The sequence below is a fragment of the Pelophylax lessonae genome (assembly GCF_965119305.1).
Source record: "Pelophylax lessonae genome assembly, chromosome: 5".
In the NCBI taxonomy this organism is placed as follows: Eukaryota; Metazoa; Chordata; class Amphibia; order Anura; family Ranidae; genus Pelophylax; species Pelophylax lessonae.
The window spans coordinates 57286747-57308538 of record NC_138772.1 but is presented as its reverse complement, the minus strand read 5'-3'; the positions used below and the strand labels follow the sequence as shown (position 1 = coordinate 57308538).

General features: G+C 46.2%; 1 protein-coding gene across 2 annotated transcripts in view; it reads left to right on the top strand.

The window, feature by feature from the left end:
• Positions 1–21792, top strand: part of CDK14 (cyclin dependent kinase 14) — a 786329-nt gene that overhangs the window by 382723 nt on the left and 381814 nt on the right. For both annotated transcript variants that reach the window (XM_082258252.1, XM_082258251.1), the window contains exon 8: positions 5806–5929. In XM_082258252.1, coding sequence (XP_082114378.1) covers positions 5806–5929 — 124 coding nt within the window. The remainder of the gene's footprint in view (positions 1–5805; positions 5930–21792) is intronic.

Genomic DNA, 21792 nt, shown 5'->3' with positions numbered 1-21792 from the left:
AATGGATCCCCTACAACCACCAGCAATAGACCCTCCCCAGCAACCTCAGATCTCCTAGCAGCCTACATCAATAGACCCCTTCCTAAACAGCAGGTTCTATCCAGCAACAATTGACTCCCGAAGCATCATATGCCCCCTTCCAGCAAACCAGCAACAATTGACCTCTCCAGAAACAATAAACAACCATGAAAAAATAGATCCCCTCCAGCAACAATAGATCCCTCAGCAGCCAGTATCAAAAGACCTCCAGCACCCCTTGCCATTAAATACAGTACCATTCAGTACTGAAGGTGCCGGAACTGCGTTCCCCCCCCGTTCCTGTTGAAAAAAAGCCCTGTATAGAATATTTGTGTTTTGGTGCAATGCACTGTAATCAATAGCAGCCAAACCTATTTCATCTTTCTACAGAATACTTACAGTAACAAAACCAGGTTTCTTATTGGTTGCTAGTTGTCACAGTCCTTTCTTACTTCATGTGTTAGAATAATTAACAAGGCTCATAATGTTCTAAATAAAGGACCCTTTGTCCCTGTAGTCTGCACTGTGAATTACTGGAAGTTAGGGACTTTTTTTTTTGCACTCCCTATCCATTCGTTTTGTGTGGGCAGGCGTGGGCATATTTGTTAAAGTGTTTTCCTCTTCCAGCAATTTAAGGGCTTGTGAACCAAACACTTACTACAATTCAAAGGGAACTGAATGAACAACTGAATATTTCCTGTTAATGTTTTTAGCTCCTCACATCTGATAGCGTGCCGGCCGTATAGACTTCATCAGAATGTTCTGTGTTGCAGCTGCAGAGGAGAAAAGAAGCACAATATTATAAAAAAGAGTGAGATTCATTATCCTAACCCAACTGCTTCAGGGATTGTGTGGTTTTCCTATTTCATTGCAAAGAAGTAAATTGTCATATTTGCTGCTCGATGCTTTAGTTATTGAGCTACCATCCAGTTCATACGCTATTGGCCTATTAAATGATATCCAAATCCAAGAGCAGAAATATAATATTTTACAGCTTACTAGTTCCTGGATGAATTGGTTGTATTAGTTTTCATTTTTCATGCTAAGAACATTTTCAGCGTGTACAGAAAATAAATGTTGATCTTCCCTGAAAGCACAAACAATCATCCATCTCTTATGTAATGTACAGTGCCTTGCGAAAGTATTCGGCCCCCTTGAACTTTGCGACCTTTTGCCACATTTGAGGCTTCAAACAAAAAAATATATAACTGTAATTTTTTTGAAGAATGAACAACAAGTGGGACACAATCATGAAGTGGAACCAAATGTATTGGATATTTCAAACTTTGTTAACAAATAAAAAACTGAAAAATTGGGCGTGCAAAATTATTCAGCCCCCTTAAGTTAATACTTTGTAGCGCCACCTTTTGCTGCGATTACAGCTGTAAGTTGCTTGGGGTATGTCTCTATCAGTTTTGCACATCGAGAGACTGAAATTTTTGCCCATTCCTCCTTGCAAAACAGCCCGAGCCCAGTGAGGTTGGATGGAGAGCGTTTGTGAACAGCAGTTCTTTCCACAGATTCTCAATTGGATTCAGGTCTGGACTTTGACTTGGCCATTCTAACACCTGGATATGTTTATTTGTGAACAATTCCATTGTAGATTTTGCTTTATGTTTTGGATCATTGTCTTGTTGAAAGACAAATCTATGTCCCAGTCTCAGGTCTTTTGCAGACTCCATCAGGTTTTCTTCCAGAATGGTCCTGTATTTGGCTCCATCCATCTTCCCATCAATTTTAACCATCTCAAGGGGGCTGAATACTTTTGCAAGGCACTATAGATGAAGAGAGGAATAAATGAAGAGACGTGTTTGAAGTCACACCTGGATGACAACTATGGCTCCCTCCATGAATACAGTGGAGTGAGTGAACGTTGTCACCCTAGGGCAGTGATGGCGAAATTTGGCACCCCAGATGTTTTGGAACTACCTTTCCCATGATGCTCATGCACTCTGCAGTGTAGTTGAACATCATGGGAAAGGTAGTTCCAAAACATCTGGGGTGCTGAGGCTCGCCATCACTGCCCTAGGGTTAGGGAGTGTGTTAGTTACACGATTACCAGGTAAAACGGGAAAAAGCCTGAAAAAAACAAATTCAGCCTCACATCTGAGAACTAGTAAACTGAAATATACATATACGCATAACGATTTTAGTTTTGGTAAACTTTAATTTTTTTGTTTTTAGTGTTATGTCTTCTATAGCGCTGTCCACATGTGTGGCTTTCAGTAGTGCAATGTGTCATCCTGCGCAGTGTAAGAGAACTGCTGGGAAAGCCAGATTTGAATGCAAAAGATACAGTTCACGCCTGAGAAAACATCCCATAAAAACACAGTTTTTATTAAATTAACAATTTAAAATCCAATAGTAAAAATATAATCCTATAAACGTGGGATTTATTAAAGCGGAGTTCCGGCCTCGGGGGTCAAATTTATTATTATTATAGAGGATTTATATAGCGCCAACAGTTTGCGCAACGCTTTACAATGTGGGGGAAGACAATACAGTTACAATACAATTCAATACAGGAGGAACTAGAGGGCCCTGCTCATTAGAGCTTACAATCTAGAAGGGAGGATTTTAGATAAAAATACCCCCGGGACAGTCAGGGATAATACATTCCACAATGGATAGCCTTGAACTGTCCCGGGTCGCACTTACCTGTAAGAAGAAATACTTACCTTGAAAAGTTCTTCTCCAGCGCTGCCATCTCGGGTGTGGGCAGCTGAAGCCAGCGCGTCCTCTTCTGCGGCCTCTTCGGTGACGTTGGAGTCCAACAATGCACTGCACCGGCCCCGCTCGTCACTTCTGGTGTAGGCGAGGCATCCCTGCACAGCTTCTGGGCCTGCCCATAAGCTGTTTAGCAGGGAATGCCGCGCCTGCACCGGAAGTGACGAGCGGGGCCGGTGCATTGACTCTTGGGAGCAATGACGTTCAGCTACCTGGAGTCGTCGCAACCCGGAAGAGACGGCGCGGGCCGCGGCCGCAGAGGGAGGAAGTGGAAGGAAGGTCTGAGTGTATTTTCTTCAATATCAAGGTAAGTGACCAAAAAAAAAATTGGGAGCATCCATTTCTTTTTCAGGTGACCCTCAGCACGCAGATGGCCAAAAATCGTTTTTTTTTCGAACTCCGCTTTAATACAATCTAGACATATAAGCTTCTGTCTATGCGTTTCGTGGCTCTTCCTCTTCTTCAGGACATTCACTTAGGCTTTTTACATGTCAGAAGAATAAAAGAATCATACTGCATCTTACAGAATTAACATGACAACATAGTGACCATTAATGGCTGAGGTGATGATTGTGCTCCCACCAGGTGCCCCCACCCGGCCTGTAGGGGGCCACACCAGACCAAGAGGAGAGGCTTAGCTAAGTAAAAAGAAAGGGCCAGCATGCCAGTGTCAACAGGGCCCAAAATCTTTAGATCTTTATAACCAAATCAAGGTAAAGATGTATTGGAACATTGGGGCACCGTAGATAAGGCCACCAGGCAATAAAAGGTGTGGACTGGTGGGACTGTTCACTGCTCTTCTTTATCTTTAGGTCTATACTACTTCTGGGCTGTGTGCTGGTGGGAGGTGAAGCTTGTGGGTCTCTGGAGATTTCCACCCTGGTGCACCCTCAGGATATTCTGTGGATGATTTACTAAAACGGAGAGTGCAAAGTCTGCTGCAGCTCTGCATAAAAACAAGTCAGCTTCCAGGTTTTTTTTTTTTTTTTGGCAAAGCCTAATTGAACAAGCTGTAGGTAGAAGCTGATTGGCTACTATGCACAGCCCCTCTGTGTCTTCCCTTACACTTCTTCATCCTTTTTTTTTTACATATGCAATATTAGATTATCTAATCTGATACATTGACCCAAAGTCTGATTTCTTGACTTCAAATGTAGTGACGGGTTCTCCAGCACTCTTATGGCACTTTTCCACTGCAAGTACCGGCTAGTACCGGCTCGGCTCTACTTGGCCCTGCTTGGCCCGGTTTGCTTTTCCACTGCTGGTACCGCATGGTATAGTGTTGGAACGGTTCGGTACGGTACGGTATAGGTTTGCTTTTCCACTAAAGTAGTACTAAAGTTAAGTGGGTAGGATAACAACGGGGTGGGTGGGATTCTCTGACCAATCAGTGGCTAGTAGTGACTGAATGCAAAGGATTGTGGGATATGGTACCAGTTTGGTACCTGTTGGAACCACAATCGAGTAGGTACTGTTTTTTTCAGAGCCGTACCGTACCGTTCGGTTCCATGCAGTGGAAAAGCAAACCTATACCGTACCGTACCGAACCGTTCGGACTCTATACCATGCGGTACCAGCAGTGGAAAAGCACAAAAGCGTGCCGAACCGGTACGGTTCCATGCAGTGGAAAAGCGCCATTAGGCTCCATGCACACTAAATTTTTTTTTTTATAAGCTCAAAAAATGCTGGAACAAAATTGCTAGTAACGTTTTAGTAGCTTTTAGAAGCATTAGCATTTTTTTAGCGTTTTTTTCTGTTACTAAACACTGAGGCTCAAAAAAAATAAATAATAGCCTAATGTAGTGTGTATGGACACATAGGATAACACTAGCTTCTAGGAACAAACAAAAATGGTAATAGCTTAAAAAACAGTAGTGTTTGGAGCCTTAAGTTAGAGATACCACTCTATTTACGTCTAAATCTTTCTGCAGTCCCTATTAGATCACTAATGGGCCATACACACTATACAATTGTCCTTAGATTTTTTTCCTTTAGATTTACCAAAACCATATAATATGAGGTCAAACCTAAACACTTTCAATTTGTATGCAATCAGGCCAGCCCTTGCCCTACAGAGTTGATGGTAAAGCCTCATACACACGCACCGATTGTTGGCCGTAAATTTTCAGCCAACGTCCGATTGGCCGATTGTCGGCTTGTTAGTATGATGCTTCCGACAACCGACTGCGACTTTTCCGCCGAACAAAATCTGGTGTGCAGACTATAAAATTTTTGTTGGCCGTCAACAGAACGGCCGATTGTTCGCCAGTCAGTACAGATTTCGGCCGACAAAAGTCAGATGAGCAAGACTGGGCATGCTCAGAGAAGAAAAAAAACACGGAAAGTAAACCAGAACATGACATCACTTCTGCAGTTGGTTGTTGTTGGCCGACAAAATTCATGTGCAGTCTAGAGCACATTTCAACCAACACAACAACACTGGACAAAAGACGGCCTATCGGTCGGCCAACAATCGGTGCGTGTGTACGAGGCTTTAATCTAAAGGAAATCTACCAACAAAAGTTGTATAGTGTGTATCCAACTTAGGATTCGATACTGGATACAATGTAGCTGTTAATAGCCTACGGTTGTGATACAGATTTGTAATGTTAGGGGGAGGTTTGCAAGATTAGTAATGGGTTGTTCTGTAATACGTATCTTGATTTTGTATCTCCTAAAACTCTATAAACTGTACCCATTCCTCTAACCAGCAGACCTTAGACTTCCTTAGATACGGAGTCTCGTGACTTCTGCAGTGCCAAGGGTCATGAGATCTCTTCTCAAGCTTCAATCTCCAGGAAGACCTACTAGTTGACTTGTTTAGTTGGTCACACAGCTGCTTTGGCAGTCCTGCCTCACATGATCATTGCCTAGGAGGTGTAGGTCATATGACCCCAGTTTCAAAAAAATCTGCCGAAATATGGTGATTAGAAAAGAAAAAAAAACCTAAACCCCCAGAACCCTTGGAAAATATCTTTGTATTGCAATTCTTATATTTTATGCTTGTGCCACCCCTGAGATGTTCACATTAATGATGCTTCCCTTCTATTTCCCTTTCAGTTGTTTTTATTTCAGCTGCTGCGAGGACTCTCCTACATTCACCAAGGCCACATTTTGCACAGAGACCTGAAACCACAGAACCTGCTGATCAGCGATACAGGGGAGCTGAAGCTGGCCGACTTTGGTATAAAGATGTTTCACTTTAATTATATTCTTTTGTATTTTGTGGAGGAGGCCAGAGGGTTCTATTGATTTTGGCTTTTCTTTAGATAATCTCTATCTTTTGTTATTATTGGGTTTTTCTCTTGAACTCAACGGCTATCTCAAAATGAGAAAAAAAGATGTTTATGAGAAACCTAGCCTCAAATAATGTGCTTTTCCGCAAGGATCTTATTATTATTTTTTCTTTTTTTTTTTTCTTTAAGGACAACTCTAGCCAACAGCTATATCCACATTTATGTGGAGCTGCATCTATGCATTCAGTAGAAAACCCATCAAGTCTCTTCCAGCAAAAATTGTCCATTTTATTTGAAGGCAGAATATTGTAGATTCTCACAAGCAGGTCCCTTCTTACCCTCTGGCCTTATATTTGATTGTAACAAACTTTACCATCTCCCTTTATTTTGTAAAGCTCCACGCAGAATGTTGGCACTGTAAAATCCTACATGATAAGAATATATGGCCCCTGAATATGGAATGACTTCTCTGCTGTCATCTTCAAAATGACAGTTTTATGTGACTTGCAGAAAGTCATAAATAGAAGGGATATACAGAATTCCTACAGGATTTATGCTACTTTTTTTTCACTTAAATATGCACAAAAATATGAGAACTGGTTCAGAATGTTCCCCAAAATGTTTCAGAGGCTTCTAAAATCACTTCAAAAGGTTCACATTTAATGGTCATTTTGCAAAAAAATAGTCGCTTCTGTCCCACTGTATATGTGTAGACCCAATGTAGCCTGTATTCATAGTAGCTGACCCCCCCCCCCAAGACCTACCTTATCAGCAGGGCAAAATGGACATTAGCAGTGCTCCCCCAGGAGCCACTCTAACTCAATTAAACTCTAAACATGTGCAGCGTTCGCTTAGCTGCTGCTGCTATAGAGAGAGCCAAAGTGGTCCTGCAGCTGCACTGCTATAATCCGACAATGTTAGGACAAAGGGGGTCAGCTACTAAAGAGCTTTTTTTTCGGGCAGGCTGTGCAGAGCCCACATATAAAGAGGGGGGACAGGGACAGGAAAAACTATTTGAACAATGGAGGATTGGTATGTAATGTGCTGGAGATACTGAAATGCATGGGATTTTTTATTGTTTTTGCAAAGGGCCATTAAAGGTGAACTAATGTGCAATCATGGTTACATGGTTACATAGTTAACATAGTAGTTGAGGTTGAATAAAGACAATAGTCCATCCAGTTCAACCTGTATAGGTGTGTGTGGCTGTAATCATCTCACATAGCCCTGAATGTTCTGATCCTTGAGATGTACGTCTAAGAGTCTTTTGAAAGCCACCATACTTCCCGCAGAAACCACCTCTTGTGGTAGAGAGTTCCACAATCTTGTAGTGGTAATTTGCAAAATGTATTGCTCCCATAAAGGTACAGTGTCCTCCCTATAATTTTTTTTTTTTTTAAACCTAGTCCAAAAAAGGAATAGTTGGATGATCAAACAAAAAGCATGCCCCGCCAAAGGTGACAGCCAAAAACATCATACAAATATTACTAGGGATGGTCATAGGGAGGGCATTGGCTACAAATGGCTGTCACAGTTCCTTGTTACCTTGTAGGAAAAAATAAATATATATATCTACAGTATGTGTGTGTATGTATATATATATATATACACACACACATACTGTATATATATATATATATATATATATACACACACACTATATTGTCAAAAGTATTGGGACACCTGCCTTTGTTTGCCCATTCCTACAGAAGCGCTCAAATTCATCCCAAAGGGGGTTTTTTTTGGGTTGAGGTCAGGACTCTGTTAAGGCCAGTCAGGTTCCTCCACCTCAAACTCGCTCATCCTTGTCTTTATGGCCCTTGCTTTGTGCAGTGGTGTGGCAGTCATGTTGGAACAGGAAGGGGCCATCCCCAAACTGTTCCCACAAAGTTGGGAGCATGAAATTGTCCAAAATGTCTTGGTATGCTGATGCCTTAAGAGTTCCCTTCACTGGAACTAAGGGGCCAAGCCAAACCCCACAACATAATCCCCCCTCCACCAAATGATTTAGACCAGTGCACAAAGCAAGGTCCATAAAGACATGGATGAGCAAGTTTGAGTGGAGACTGCGAGCGACGCCTTCTCCCAAACATCAGTGCCTGACCTCACAAATGAGTGTTGGCGCCCCAATACTTTTGACAATATAGAGTGTGTATATATATGTGTGTGTATGTGTGTATATATATATATATATATATATATATATATATAGTGCCTTGCGAAAGTATTCGGCCCCCTTGAACTTTGCGACCTTTTGCCACATTTCAGGCTTCAAACATAAAGATATAAAACTGTAATTTTTTGTGAAGAATCAACAAGGGGGACACAATCATGAAGTGGAACGAAATTTATTGGATATTTCAAACTTTATTAACAAATAAAAAACTGAAAAATTGGGCGTGCAAAATTATTCAGCCCCTTTACTTTCAGTGCAGCAAACTCTCTCCAGAAGTTCAGTGAGGATCTCTGAATGATCCAATGTTGACCTAAATGACTAATGATGATAAATAGAATCCACCTGTGTGTAATCAAGTCTCCCCATAAATGCACCTGCACACAAATGTCAGGTTTCTGTGATGTAAAAAAATGAGACAAAGATAAGATAAATAATTTCAGAGCTTTTTCCGCCTTAAATGTGACCTATAAATTGTGCAACTCAGTTCAAAAACAACCTGAAATCTTTTAGGGGGGAGGGGGGGGGGGAAACTAAAAAACTAAAATAACGTGGTTGCATAAGTGTGCACACCCTCTTATAACTGGGGATGTAGCTGTGTTCAGAATTAAGCAATCACATTCAAACTCATTTTAAATAGGTGTCAGTACACACCTGCCGTCTTTAAAAGTGCATCTGATTAATCCCAAATAAAGTTCAGCTGTTCTAGTAGACCTTTTCTGACATTTTCTTAGTTGCTTCCTACAGCAAAAGCCATGGTCCTCAGAGAGCTTCCATAGTATCAGAGGGATCCCATTGTTAAAAGGTATCAGACAGGAAAAAGGTAGAAAATAATTTCCAAGGCATTAGCTATACCATGGAATACAGTGAAGTCAGTCATCATCAAGTGGAGAAAATATGGCGCAACAGTGACATCACCAAGAACTGGGCGTCCCTCAACAATTGATGAAAAGATGAGAAGAAAACTGGTCAGGAAGGCTGCCAGGAGGACTACAACAACATTAAAGGAGCTGCAGGAATATCTAGCAAGTACTGGCTGTGTAGTACATGACATAAATCTCCCGTATTCTTCATAAGTCTGGGCTATGAGGGAGAGTGGCAAGACGGAAGACTTTTCTTATGAAGAAAAACAGTCAAGTCCCGGCTAAATTTTGTAAAAACACAACTGAAGTCTCCCAAAAGCATGTGGGAAAATGTGTTATGGTCTGATGAAACCAAGGTTGACATTTTTGGCCATAATTCCAAAAGATGTGTTTGGTACAAAAACAACACTGCACATCACCAAAAGAACCCCATACCCACAGTGAAGCATGGTGGTGGCAGCATCATGCTTTGGGGCTGTTTTTCTTCAGCTGGAACAGGGACCTTAGTCAAGGTAGAGGGGAATTATGAACCGTTCCAAATACCAGTCAATATTGGCACATAACCTTCTGCTAGAAAACTGAACACCAACAAAGAAATGGCTTCACCAGAAGAGTAAAGTTTTGGAAAGGCCCAGTCAGAGCCCAGACCTGAATCCAATTGAAAATCTGTGGGGTGATCTGAAGAGGGCTGTGTACATGAGATGCCCTCGCAATCTGACAGATTTGGAGTGTTTTTGCAAAGAAGAGTGGGCAAATATTGCCAAGTCAGGATGTGCCATGCTAATAGACTCCTACCCAAAAAGACTGAGTGCTGTAATAAAATCAAAAGCTTTAACAAAGTATTAGTTTAAGGGTGTGCACACTTATGCAACCACATTGTTCTATTTTTACTTCCCTCCACCTAAAAGATTTCAGTTTGTTGTACAGTTTATGGGTCACATTAAAGGTGGAAAAAGTTCTGAAATTATTTGTCTTTGTCTAATTTTTTTAGTGAAAGCAGATCTAACTTGCTAGCAGTGTAGGGGGCATCTTACTATAATGTGTAAGTATGCTCAATATACTTACCTCCTAGTCTGCGGAACCTTCAGTGGTGACCGGTCAACACTCTCTATCACCCCCCTATTGCCAGCACCTTTTCTGGCATCTTCTTAGGCCACTTGGCAGCCAATAATAATGTAAATGTGCATCGTACATATCACACCCCTACTCGTTTATATACATGGCAAAGGAGGGATTCTCCGTTATGCCCTCGATGTAAGATTCATAATGGTACGCTTATTCATATGTTACGGAAATGCCCCAAACTTACCCGATACTGGAAAACAATAATATTAACTATTAATAATACATGGAATATTACTCTCCCTTATATACCAAAAATAGGACTGTTAGGTTGTTTGAATGGGAAGGAATATTCTCCATATACAGTGCCTTGCGAAAGTATTCGGCCCCCTTGAACTTTGCGACCTTTTGCCACATTTCAGGCTTTGAGGCTCGGTTCACACTGATGCGATGCGGGAAGGCTGCGAATTCGCAGCTTGTTCCCGCATCGCACACGCACCCCCGGCAGTTCACACTGCCATATGCGATCCGCTGGGGGTGTCAATGTAATCTTAACGACACCCCCAGTTTGATCGCATATCGCAGTGCGATCGTGCAGTTCGCACAGGATCGGATCGCACAAGTGTGAACCGCTGTGCGATCCGATCCTGATGCGGCAGCAAAAATGCCTCCTGTGCGTGTTTGCTGCGGGTGCGATACGAATTTAGCCATACAAACTGTATGGCTAAACTCGCACCGCACAGCTGATCGCATGTCATGTCGGAGTAGTGCGCTCCGACATGACATGCGAACCCCGCACACGCAGTAGTGTGAACCCGGGCTAAATCTAAAGATATAAAACTGTAATTTTTTGACGTCAGGGGGCGTGGTCTGGACATGGACGGCTGAGGTTGTGTTCTCCCCAAGCTCCGTGCCTGCCCGACCCTAGCCCAGCCGACGATCACTGCTGACGCCCGGGATGAGATCAGCGAGGCGCAGGAGGACAAGGGGAGCAGCTGGACTACCGAATACCCCCCGCCGGAATCCGGTTCGTGGAGATATCCAGCACTTCTTCTCGCCCACGCCGGCTCCCGCCGCCGCCTCCAATATGGCGGCTGCACGCTCTCCCCTTCTGCAGGATGCGAGTCCTCCTCCAGCGTCGCCGGCTTCCCCCGCTGCATCGGAAGCCCTGTCGGACACTCCGGCTGCCTTTGGAGTCCTGGGACCCAGCCCTTCACAACCGGCTGCCCGGGTGGAAGTGGACTCAGAGCTCCGCGCCCTGTTGCGCGCCCTCCCCACCAAGGCCGATATCGAGGCGATCGTGGGCCGCCTGGAGGCGAAACACCGACAGGAGGTGGCCGCGGTCCGGGCTGAGGTACAGGTGGTGGCGGATCGGGTGTCGGCGGGGGAGACCACCATGCAGGCTATGGATGGACGCTTGGCTTCGGTGGAGGCTGCTCTGCGGTCCCAGGAGGAGGTGACCATGGCCATGCAGATCCACATGGAGGATTTGGAAGACCGTAGTCGGCGGAACAATGTCAGGATTAAGGGACTGCCCGAGGCCACGGGTGCTGACGACCTCCCGGCCACAGTCACCGCGATCTTTGCACAACTCTTAGGGGAGGCTTTACCCCCCCGCATGGACTTTGACCGCCTGCACAGAGCGCTGGGCCCGCGCTCCTCGGATCCGGACAGGCCGCGTGACGTGCTGTGCCGCCTGCACAGGTTTGCCCACCGTGAACTTATCATCCGAAAAGCATGGGATGTGGGCACCCTGGACTTTGATGGAGCGGCCCTCAAACTGATGCCGGACCTTTCCAGGGCCACGTTGTACCGAAGGGCCTTGCTGAGACCTCTACTGGACTTGGCTCGCCGCAGCGGCGCCACCTACAGATGGGGATACCCGCTTTCTGTCACCTTCCGCAAGCCGAACTCTTCCTTCACACTCCGCTCCCGAGCGGAGCTCCCTGCGCTCTTCGCCTTTTTGGAAGCTGACCCCATCCAGGTACCCAACTGGCTCCTCCTATTGCCCAGGCCGTCGGATCGCAGACCGCCTTCCTCCGGGAACTTCCTGGGATCTCCACGTCCTCACCGCTCCCGACGGAATTCCAGACCCAGGGCACCTGAAGCACATAGAGAACCTTGACTGTGTCTGCCCTCCATCCCGCACCCTCTTTGATGCCCTGAGGTGGCCCACCAGCTGGCTGAACTGATCCCTGGTTCCTTCACCCTGCCCTGCGGATGCCCATCTGACTCAGGTTTGCTTGTTGTCCGTACCCCCCCCCCTCTCTTGCCCGGGGTGTGCCCCCCCGCGGATGCCCCTGCTTCACCCGCCTGCACGGACTGGCCTTGCTGCCCCCCACTGACTGGCAATTACTCTGCCCGCTGCCCCCACTGCCCGAGGCGGGGGATGATGGGGCTGGGCACCGCCAAGACTGTTGTTGCAGACCGTTATATGGCCCCCACTTTGTATACCCGCCGCATCTGCGGCCTGCGCTGCCGTCTGCAGTGATGCTCATGGAGTCCCGGGGGTGGGTGCTTGGGGGGGGGGGGCGCTTGTGGACTCTCCGTGGGTTGTGTGGGATGGGGGGGGGGTTTGGGGAGACCTGTTGTGGGGACCTGCACCTGTTCTCCTAGGGATCTGTTACCGGGGTTAATGTGTTCTTGCTGTTATTGTTTATTACATTGTTCGCTCCTGCGATCCTCGCATGCCCCAGAGCGGGGGGGGTCCTTTGCCCCTGGTCCTTTGTGGGCCTCTTGGCGGAGACGCAGATAGCCGTGGTTACGCTACCTGTTTTATTGTGTGCCTTGATGCTACTGTGGGTGCTGGCCGGGCCCTATGGGGTTCTCGGCCTGCCCCCTCCCCTTCCAAACACGCTGTTTTTCCTCATTTCTGTCTTCGACTTCTATCCTCCATGCGTTACTCTCTGATAGGTCTCTCTCTCTCATGATGGTGCCTAACATCCTTCGCCTTCTACTCTCTACTCTCCCTCCTATACACATACGCAGTGCTGGGTGGGCTGGGCATCCGGACTTGGGTTCCATTTTTCCCGTTTTTTGTATTTCCTGGTCTGTCCTTCTCCAACCCTCGACCCCCAGTAGGTTGACGCCAGGTAGGCTTTGGGCCTCCTGGCGTTCGTGCAGTAATTTCTGCTTCTTAGTTTTGCTACCTCCTCCTCTCCTCTTATTCTCTCCTTCCCTTGCACTCTCTCTCTCCCCTCCTACTCCCACTCTTATCTGCTCCTCACCCTTGCCCCTTTTTCCCCCCCCCTCTCCCCCCCCCCTCTTGTTTGTGTGTACCTCCCGCTCCGTACGGGCTCATGGACGCCATTCACATTGTTTCTTTGAACGCCAAGGGGCTCAACGTCCCCGAGAAGCGGAAAGTCCTCCTCAATGAACTCCGCCGCAACAGGGCGGATGTAGCTTTCATTCAGGAAACCCACTTTCGGGACGATCGCCTTCCACTCCTTAAGAACCGCTTCTATCCCTTTGCCTACCATGCCACTAACACCGTGGCGAAATCTAAGGGAGTCTCGATCCTCCTCTCTGCTAAAGCCCCCTGGCATTGTGAGGGAACGTTGGTGGACCCTGGGGGCCGTTATCTGTTTTTGAAAGGGACTCTGGGCCCGGCTCGCCTCACCTTCGCGTGCGTGTACGCTCCTAACGAGGGACAGGCCTCCTTCGTGGTAGGTGTTTTGGAGAAATTGCACACGTTTCAGGAGGGGCAGCTCATTCTAGGGGGCGACTTCAACCTACCACTAGTGCCTGATGTAGACACCTCCTCGGGGTCGTCCTCAATCCCCCACGGGCACCGGAAGAGGTTCTTGCAAGCCCTCCATGGTGCACAGCTGGTGGATGTCTGGAGACTCCAGCATGGGGGGGAGCGGGACTACTCGTTCTATTCCCCACCCCATCAGACATATTCTCGTATCGACTATTTTCTGGTACCACACCGCCAACTCCACGCGGTACGGTCCACCTCGATAGGATCCATGACCTTTTCGGATCATGCGCCCATCTCCCTGACCTACTCCCTGACTAAGGGATCGGAGATGGGGTCCAGGGTGTGGCGTTTGAGTGACTCGCTCCTCCAGAACACCGAGGTACAGGCGGAGATTCAACGTGAGCTTTCTGAGTTCTTTCGGGTAAACGACCCGGATGACTGTGACGCGGGCATGATATGGGAGGCCCACAAGGCGGTAGTGCGGGGACTTTTTATTAAGCACGGTTCCCGTCTCAAGAAACAGCGCCAGCAGCTGCTGGAGCAGCTGTTGGGTGAGATCCATGCCCTGGAAACTAGGCATAAGCGATCCTTTTCGAGAGAATTGGAATTGGAACTGATTGCCCTCCGCCAAAAGGTTCATGACATTCTCTTTATGAAGGCTAAGGCTGACTTGCAGAGGGCTCGTCAGAAGTTCTATCTTTCTGGCGACAAATGTGGCCGGCTGCTGGCATCTTCCATTCGGGCGCAGAGGTTGGCTAATTACGTCCCACACGTTCAGTCCCCGACGGGACAGCGGGTTGCCCTCCCGAGGCAGATTGCTGCGACCTTTCGCGACTTTTTTTCCGCCTTATACAATCTCCCTCCCTCCGTGTCCCCCGCGTCTCATCTGGAGGAATATATCGCCTCAGCACACTTGCCCTCCCTCGCGGCGGAAGACCGTGAGTCGCTGGAATCCCCGATCACGCTGCTAGAGTTACAGGGCGCTCTAGGCTCCTGTAGGGCGGGGAAGGCCCCTGGGCCTGACGGCTTCACGCTGCCCTACTTTACCACTTTTCTGCCCACCCTCGGCCCCCACTGGGTGAAATGGCTCAACCTTCTAGGATCTGGGGAATCTGCCTTCCCGAGGGACTCCCTTCGGGCGCACATCTCCCTCATCCCGAAGGAGGGAAAGGACCCCTCTGCCTGCGCCAGTTATCGCCCGATTTCATTATTGAATGTGGACCTGAAAGTGTTCGCAAAAATCTTGGCGAATCGACTTGGACCTTATATGTCCCGTTTGGTCCATTTGGACCAGGTCGGCTTTATACCATCCAGGGAAGCTCGTGATAACACGACCAAGGTCCTCAACCTCATTCATGTTGCCCGGTTCACTAATACCCCTTGCGTTTTTCTGAACACGGACGCCGAAAAGGCCTTCGACCGGGTCAGCTGGAGGTTTATGACGTCCACCTTGCGTACTGTGGGACTCGGTGCCACCATGCTGTCCTGGATTGGGCATCTTTACTCGAGCCCGACTGCTCAGGTGAAGTGCAATGGAGTCCTTTCGGACTCCTTCTCGATCTCCAATGGCACTCGCCAGGGCTGCCCTCTCTCCCCCCTTCTCTTCGCCCTCTCCCTGGAGCCTTTTCTGTGTAGGGTGAGAGCGAATTCAGACATCACCGGTCTGGCCGTTGGGGACATTGAATGTAAGGTCTCTGCGTACGCAGACGACATGATGTTTTCCTTGACCAACCCTGTCGTCTCTGCGCCTAACCTTCTCAGGGAGTTGGCGCTATACGGTACACATGCTAACCTGAAAATCAACTTCGGTAAATCTGAGGCGATGGGGGTCGCTGTCCCCCCGACCTTGATGGCCGCCATCTCTTCCTCTCTGCCTTTCCGCTGGACCCAAGGGGCGCTCACGTACTTGGGCACCCGCATGGCACCGACTATCTCGAAGCTTTACGAGCTCAACTTCGCCCCATTGCTCGTCACGGTCCGCCGCCTCCTCGAGGCCTGGTCAACCGGCCTTCATTCCTGGTTCGGGAGGTGCAATCTGCTGAAGATGACGGTCCTCCCTAAGGTTTTATATCTGCTCCAGGCCCTCCCAATTAAGCTTCCGTCTGCCTTTTTTAAACAGCTGCACTCTCTCTTTGTGCGGTTCATCTGGGCCACGGGCACCCCACGCTTGTCCCGGGCACTTTTGACGTTGCCCAAGCACTGTGGCGGCCTGGCCCTGCCGGATGTGCACAAATATTACTTGGCAACACACCTCGGTCGCCTTCTCGACTGGCGCAGGCACTCAGCATACAAGTTGTGGGTTGGCCTGGAATTGGCGCAATCTACGATACCCCTAGGAGGCGCCCCCTGGTGTAAGGGACACTGGCCACCCACTCTAGTATCCCACCCTACGATTGGGGCTACCCTCTCTGTGTTGGCCCCGGTCCTCCTTAACCCTGCTATTTCTTCTGCGACTTCTCCGCTATTTCCGATTTTGGGGAATCCGGCGTTCTCTCCGGGCCTGATGGGTCGAACATTCCAACCGCTGGTAGACCGTGATAGGAGAGTGGCGTCTCGCTTTACGTGCCCAGGTGGCTGGCCCTCCATAGCGGAGCTATCGGACCCGACGGGGCGCTTTGCCCTCACCTTTTGGCCGGCAGTGCAATTGCACCACTTTCTCCTCTCCCTGCCGGAACCTGACCTCTTCAACAGGGAATTGACCGCTTTTGAGGTACTTTGTGAAGGTGAGGGAATGCTCCCGCACACGTTGTCTCAGGCTTATCACCTTCTGGTCTCCCCACCGGAGGATTTCACCCCTCCCTTCCTTTCCAAATGGGAGCAAGATCTCCAGATTTCCCTCTCACCGACGCAGAAGCTCAACATCTGCACCATAGCTCTAAAGACGCCGACCTGTACCAGACTGCAGGAGTCCAACTATAAGTTGCTCACCAGGTGGTACAGGGTCCCTTCCCGTCTGAGCAAAATCTTCCCGGGGACCTCAGACACCTGTTGGCGCTGTCAGGAAGGCAGGGGCACTCTGCTTCATGTATTCTGGTCCTGTCCGAAACTGCGAGACTTTTGGACCGCGGTGGGCTCCCTACTGCGAGATCTGACCGAACATACTATCCCAGACACGCCAGAATATTTCCTCCTGCAGCGCACCAGCATCCCTCTGAGGAAATATAAACTCTCTATTGTGCCCCATGTCCTCTGTGCGGCTAAGTCCTGCATCCCGCAGTACTGGAAGACCTCCCGATCGCCCACCATCAGGGACTGCATGCGGAGGCTGGTCGAGGTGAATAGACTAGAGGATCTGACCCTCACGGCGCTCCACCAACGTGAGAAATATGAAAAGGTATGGGGATACTGGAAGGTCTTCGTCCTGTCGGAACGGGGAACATCTCTGTTGGGTTCCTGAATCCGGACGAGAAAGTCATCTGCGGAGGGAGTGGTCCCCGGGAGCCAGTGCGGAGCGGCCCCCCCCCTTCCTCCCTCCCCCCCCCCTCCCTCCCTATTTCCTCGCCCCCCCTGTTGATGTGTGTTTGTCCCCCTCTCTGCCTGTCCTCCTCTTTCTCTTTCTTGTTCTCCCTCTATCTCTCTATTGCGGTCTTAGCCTTACTTGCTGAACCTTGAACTGGATCTGTGCTGCGCAGACGATGAGCCTGCATTGGTCACTACCACTTGTTTGGTGCTGGCGCACGACAACCTTAAGTACCTCCACATGGGCCTAGTGCCCCGGAAACTTGGTTATTTGTATTTGTAGATGCTTACATGACGCACTTGTTTTCTTCTGTCGATGCTTCAGTATTTGTCCTGACCTTTGCACTAGCAGCACGTATATGCGTGCTCTCCTCCTACTTATGTGTTATTTACCTCGGTGATTTACATGTTTTGGTTACATTACACTGTATTGTACTGTTTATCTGGTTCAACCTTTACAATAAAATCATATATTTGAAAAAAAAAAACTGTAATTTTTTGTGAAGCATCAACAACAAGTGGGACACAATCATGAAGTAGAACAAAATTTATTGGATATTTAAAACTTTTTAACAAATAAAAAACTGAAAATTGGGCGTGCAAAATTATTCAGCCCCCTTAAGTTAATACTTTGTAGCGCCACCTTTTGCTGCGATTACAGCTGTAAGTCGCTTGGGGTATGTCTCTATCAGTTTTGCACATCGAGAGACTGAAACTTTTGCCCATTCCTTCTTGCAAAACAGCTCAAGCTCAGTGAGGTTGGATGGAGAGCGTTTGTGAACAGAAGTTTTCAGTTCTTTCCACAGATTCTCGATTGGATTCAGGTCTGGACTTTGACTTGGCCATTCTAACACCTGGATATGTTTATTTGTGAACCATTCCATTGTAGATTTTGCTTTATATTTTGGATCATTGTCTTGTTGGAAGACAAATCTCCGTCCCAGTCTCAGGTCTTTTGCAGACTCCATCAGGTTTTCTTCCAGAATGGTCCTGTATTTGGCTCCATCCATCTTCCCATCAATTTTAACCATCTTCCCTGTCCCTGCTGAAGAAAAGCAGGCCCAAACCATGATGCTGCCAGCACCATGTTTGACAGTGGGGATGGTGTGTTCAGGGTGATGAGCTGTGTTGCTTTTACGCCAAACATAACGTTTTGCATTGTTGCCAAAAAGTTTGATTTTGGTTTCATCTGACCAGAGCACCTTCTTCCACATGTTTGATGTGTCTCCCAGGTGGCTTGTGGCAAACTTTAAACTACACTTTTTATGGATATCTTTAAGAAATGGCTTTCTTCTTGCCACTCTTCCATAAAGGCCAGATTTGTGCAGTATACGACTGATTGTTGTCCTATGGACAGAGTCTCCCACCTCAGCTGTAGATCTCTGCAGTTCATCCAGAGTGATCATGGGCCTCTCGGCTGCATCTCTGATCAGTCTTCTCCCTGTATGAGCTGAAAGTTTAGAGGGACGGCCAGGTCTTCGTAGATGTGCAGTGGTCTGATACTCCTTCCATTTCAATATTATCGCTTGCACAGTGCTCCTTGGGATGTTTAAAGCTTGGGAAATCTTTTTGTATCCAAATCCGGCTTTAAACTTCTCCATAACAGTATCTCGGACCTGCCTGGTGTGTTCCTTGTTCTTCATGATGCTCGCTGCGCTTTAAACGGACCTCAGAGACTATTACAGTGCAGGTACATTTATACGGGGACTTGATTACACACAGGTGGATTCTATTTATCATCATTAGTCATTTAGGTCAACATTGGATCATTCAGAGATCCTCACTGAACTTCTGGAGAGAGTTTGCTGCACTGAAAGTAAAGGGGCTAAATAATTTTGCACGCCCAATTTTTCAGTTTTTTATTTAACAAAATTTGAAATATCCAATAAATTTTGTTCCACTTAATGATTGTGTCCCACTTATTGTTGATTCTTCACAAAAAATTACAGTTTTATATCTTTATGTTTTAAAGCCTGAAATGTGGCAAAAGGTCGCAAAGTTCAAGGGGGCCAAATACTTTCGCAAGGCACTGTATACAGACGGCAATAATTGGAATGCTTTTTTTTAGCCAGAAAGCTTGTTGCGAGGAAGTGGCTTTCTCCTTCTCTCCCCAGTCATTCTGATCGGGTTGAGGAGGTGAATATAACACTACTTTGTGAATATCTCACATACAAACATAGAGGCAGTTCTAGAAAATTTGATCGTATTAGGGAACAATGGCTAGCTTTTCCTGGGTTGGCCCCCGGCACAGCTGGCCGCCAATAGAATTTTTGGAGGCATACCTCCTTAAGTTTAGAAAACGGTCGACTTTCAGAGACCCTAAAAGGTAGAATAATGTCATGTAATGTGTCAGGAGAAAACTATATTGATCTTGAGTATATACCGATCTTGGCAGAGGTTTTTTTTTTTTTTCTCTCTTTTTTTTTTTTTCTCTTTTTTTTTTTTTTCTTGGGGGGGTTGTGTTAAGAATGTAGTTAGTTAGGATTTAAAATGGAAAAAATAGTTATATACTAGAGTATGTGCATGTGACGAGATGAAGGTATTTTTGTACAGAGATGAATAATGATCATATATATTTGTATTGATGGATGTACCATAGATATGATGTTCTGGTTTATATGTGTGCGTTTGAATTTTGACTATTGTACCTATCTTGTTGTAGTGTCAATTTTTTCTTTAATAAAAATTATCTGATTGAAAAAAAAATATATAATGTAAACCCTGTGCTGAAGTTACATCGTCCCAGCACCTGGTTTTATTGCTGGGAAAGGGTCAAGCATGCATTCACAAAACAATTACAAAGTTCTAGAAAAAAAAAACCTCTAGCTCCTGGCATTTTTCTTCTTTTGGTTCAACTGTAAAACATCCTGGAGAAAATTGTATTGGCTTTTATGTGGAAAATACAGAAGTGGTATTAAAGACTTGGGTCTGAACCTTATGGAAAATGCTGTGTTGGTCAGGTTAATCATTTATAAAGCACATTCAAGAAGGTCTTATCAAAAGACACTGATGTTGGAATTCTCTGGGTATATCTGTTGCATTTTCTGTTATGTATGTTTACAGATCATAGAGCGTTGGAGGAAAGATATCAATGTATTGACCCTGTCCTTCAAAGGACTGTATGATGTGAGTGAGCTCAGGGATGGGTGAGCAATAGATTGATACTTACATAGTCATCAATTTCCATGTATGCATAGCAGATTAGCTTAATCGATTGGATGAGAAAAGCCCTAGAAGGTGTACATTTATCTTGTAGTGCTTGCTTTGTATTGTCACCAGTTCCCATAGGACAGTCAGCGGTCACAATAGGTCATAAGTGAAAGTTCCCTCAAAGAGAAAAATGAGTCCTAAGTATGTGGCTGTTCCAGTAGATTCTTTAATGACTTGACAAAGGGTTATTGATCTATGAAGTGTGTCGGTTTATACTTTGCTGTTATGGGCAGCATGATGGCTTGGTGGTTTGTGCTTTTGTCTTGGTTTTAAATCCCACAACCCTATATATAAACCCTCTGTTTAACCCATAATGCTTTCTGAATTATGTGTCGTGGTGGGTGCAACCACTATTATATTTGATTGTAAAATAAGGATTTAAAAAACAGCAAGAAAAAAAAAATAACAAATATGTTATACATTTTAATTTCAAATAAATAAGATTGATGCAAAATCCTGATAGTTTCCCTTAAGATGTTGAAAGTTGATATACGTTGGGGAAATAAGATCTACTTGTTCCCATTTATTTCATAGCAGTCATCTCTGTTTATGTCCTCGCCCATAGGATTCAGTAGCTCACACTTCCACAAAGTGGGTAATGCACTTTTTATATCTAAAATGGTCACACAACTCTTTCTGTAAAAAACAAAAAAAAAAAAAAAAGGAAAAAGAAAAAAACAAACAAATTATTTTCAGACCCGGTCCACACTAGCACGACTTGTCAGGCGACTTGTCAGCCTGACAAGTCGCGCTCCCTCGCAGTCCATTGACTGCTACTGGACCCGTTCTAATAGGAGCGACACAAGTCGTTCCGACTTAGAAAAAGGGTCCTGTACTACTTCGGGGTGTCCTCGGAGCGACTTGCCTAGACTTCCATTATGTGAAGTCCATGCAAGTCGCTCCGAAGTCGTGGTGCATGGTAATGAACAAGTCACCCCCGAAGTAGTACAGAGTCGTGTCGCCTTGGTGTGACCTGACTCTTAATGAAAGAAATCTGAGCTTTTGAGGCACCACTTATAACAAATTATGTAGAAAACTGAAATTTCTATTCATACAAATTTATTTTTAATTCTTGCATAAATTAAAATTTACATTTTATATTTATTCTGTTGTAAATGGTGCCTCAAAAGTCTGAATTTCTTTCCGTTAAATAATTATTGTACATTAGCAGATGTGGCACTAGGTCCTCCTTCCCATTTATTTTAAATAAACTGTTTTCCGTCTCCGTTTCTCTAACAGCCAGATACACATGCATGAATTGGCATCTTTGCATGTTTTCCTGTTTCTCTTTTTCATAACACCTTAGGTGACCAGGTCTGAGCCAAGAAAACAAATCTCTTG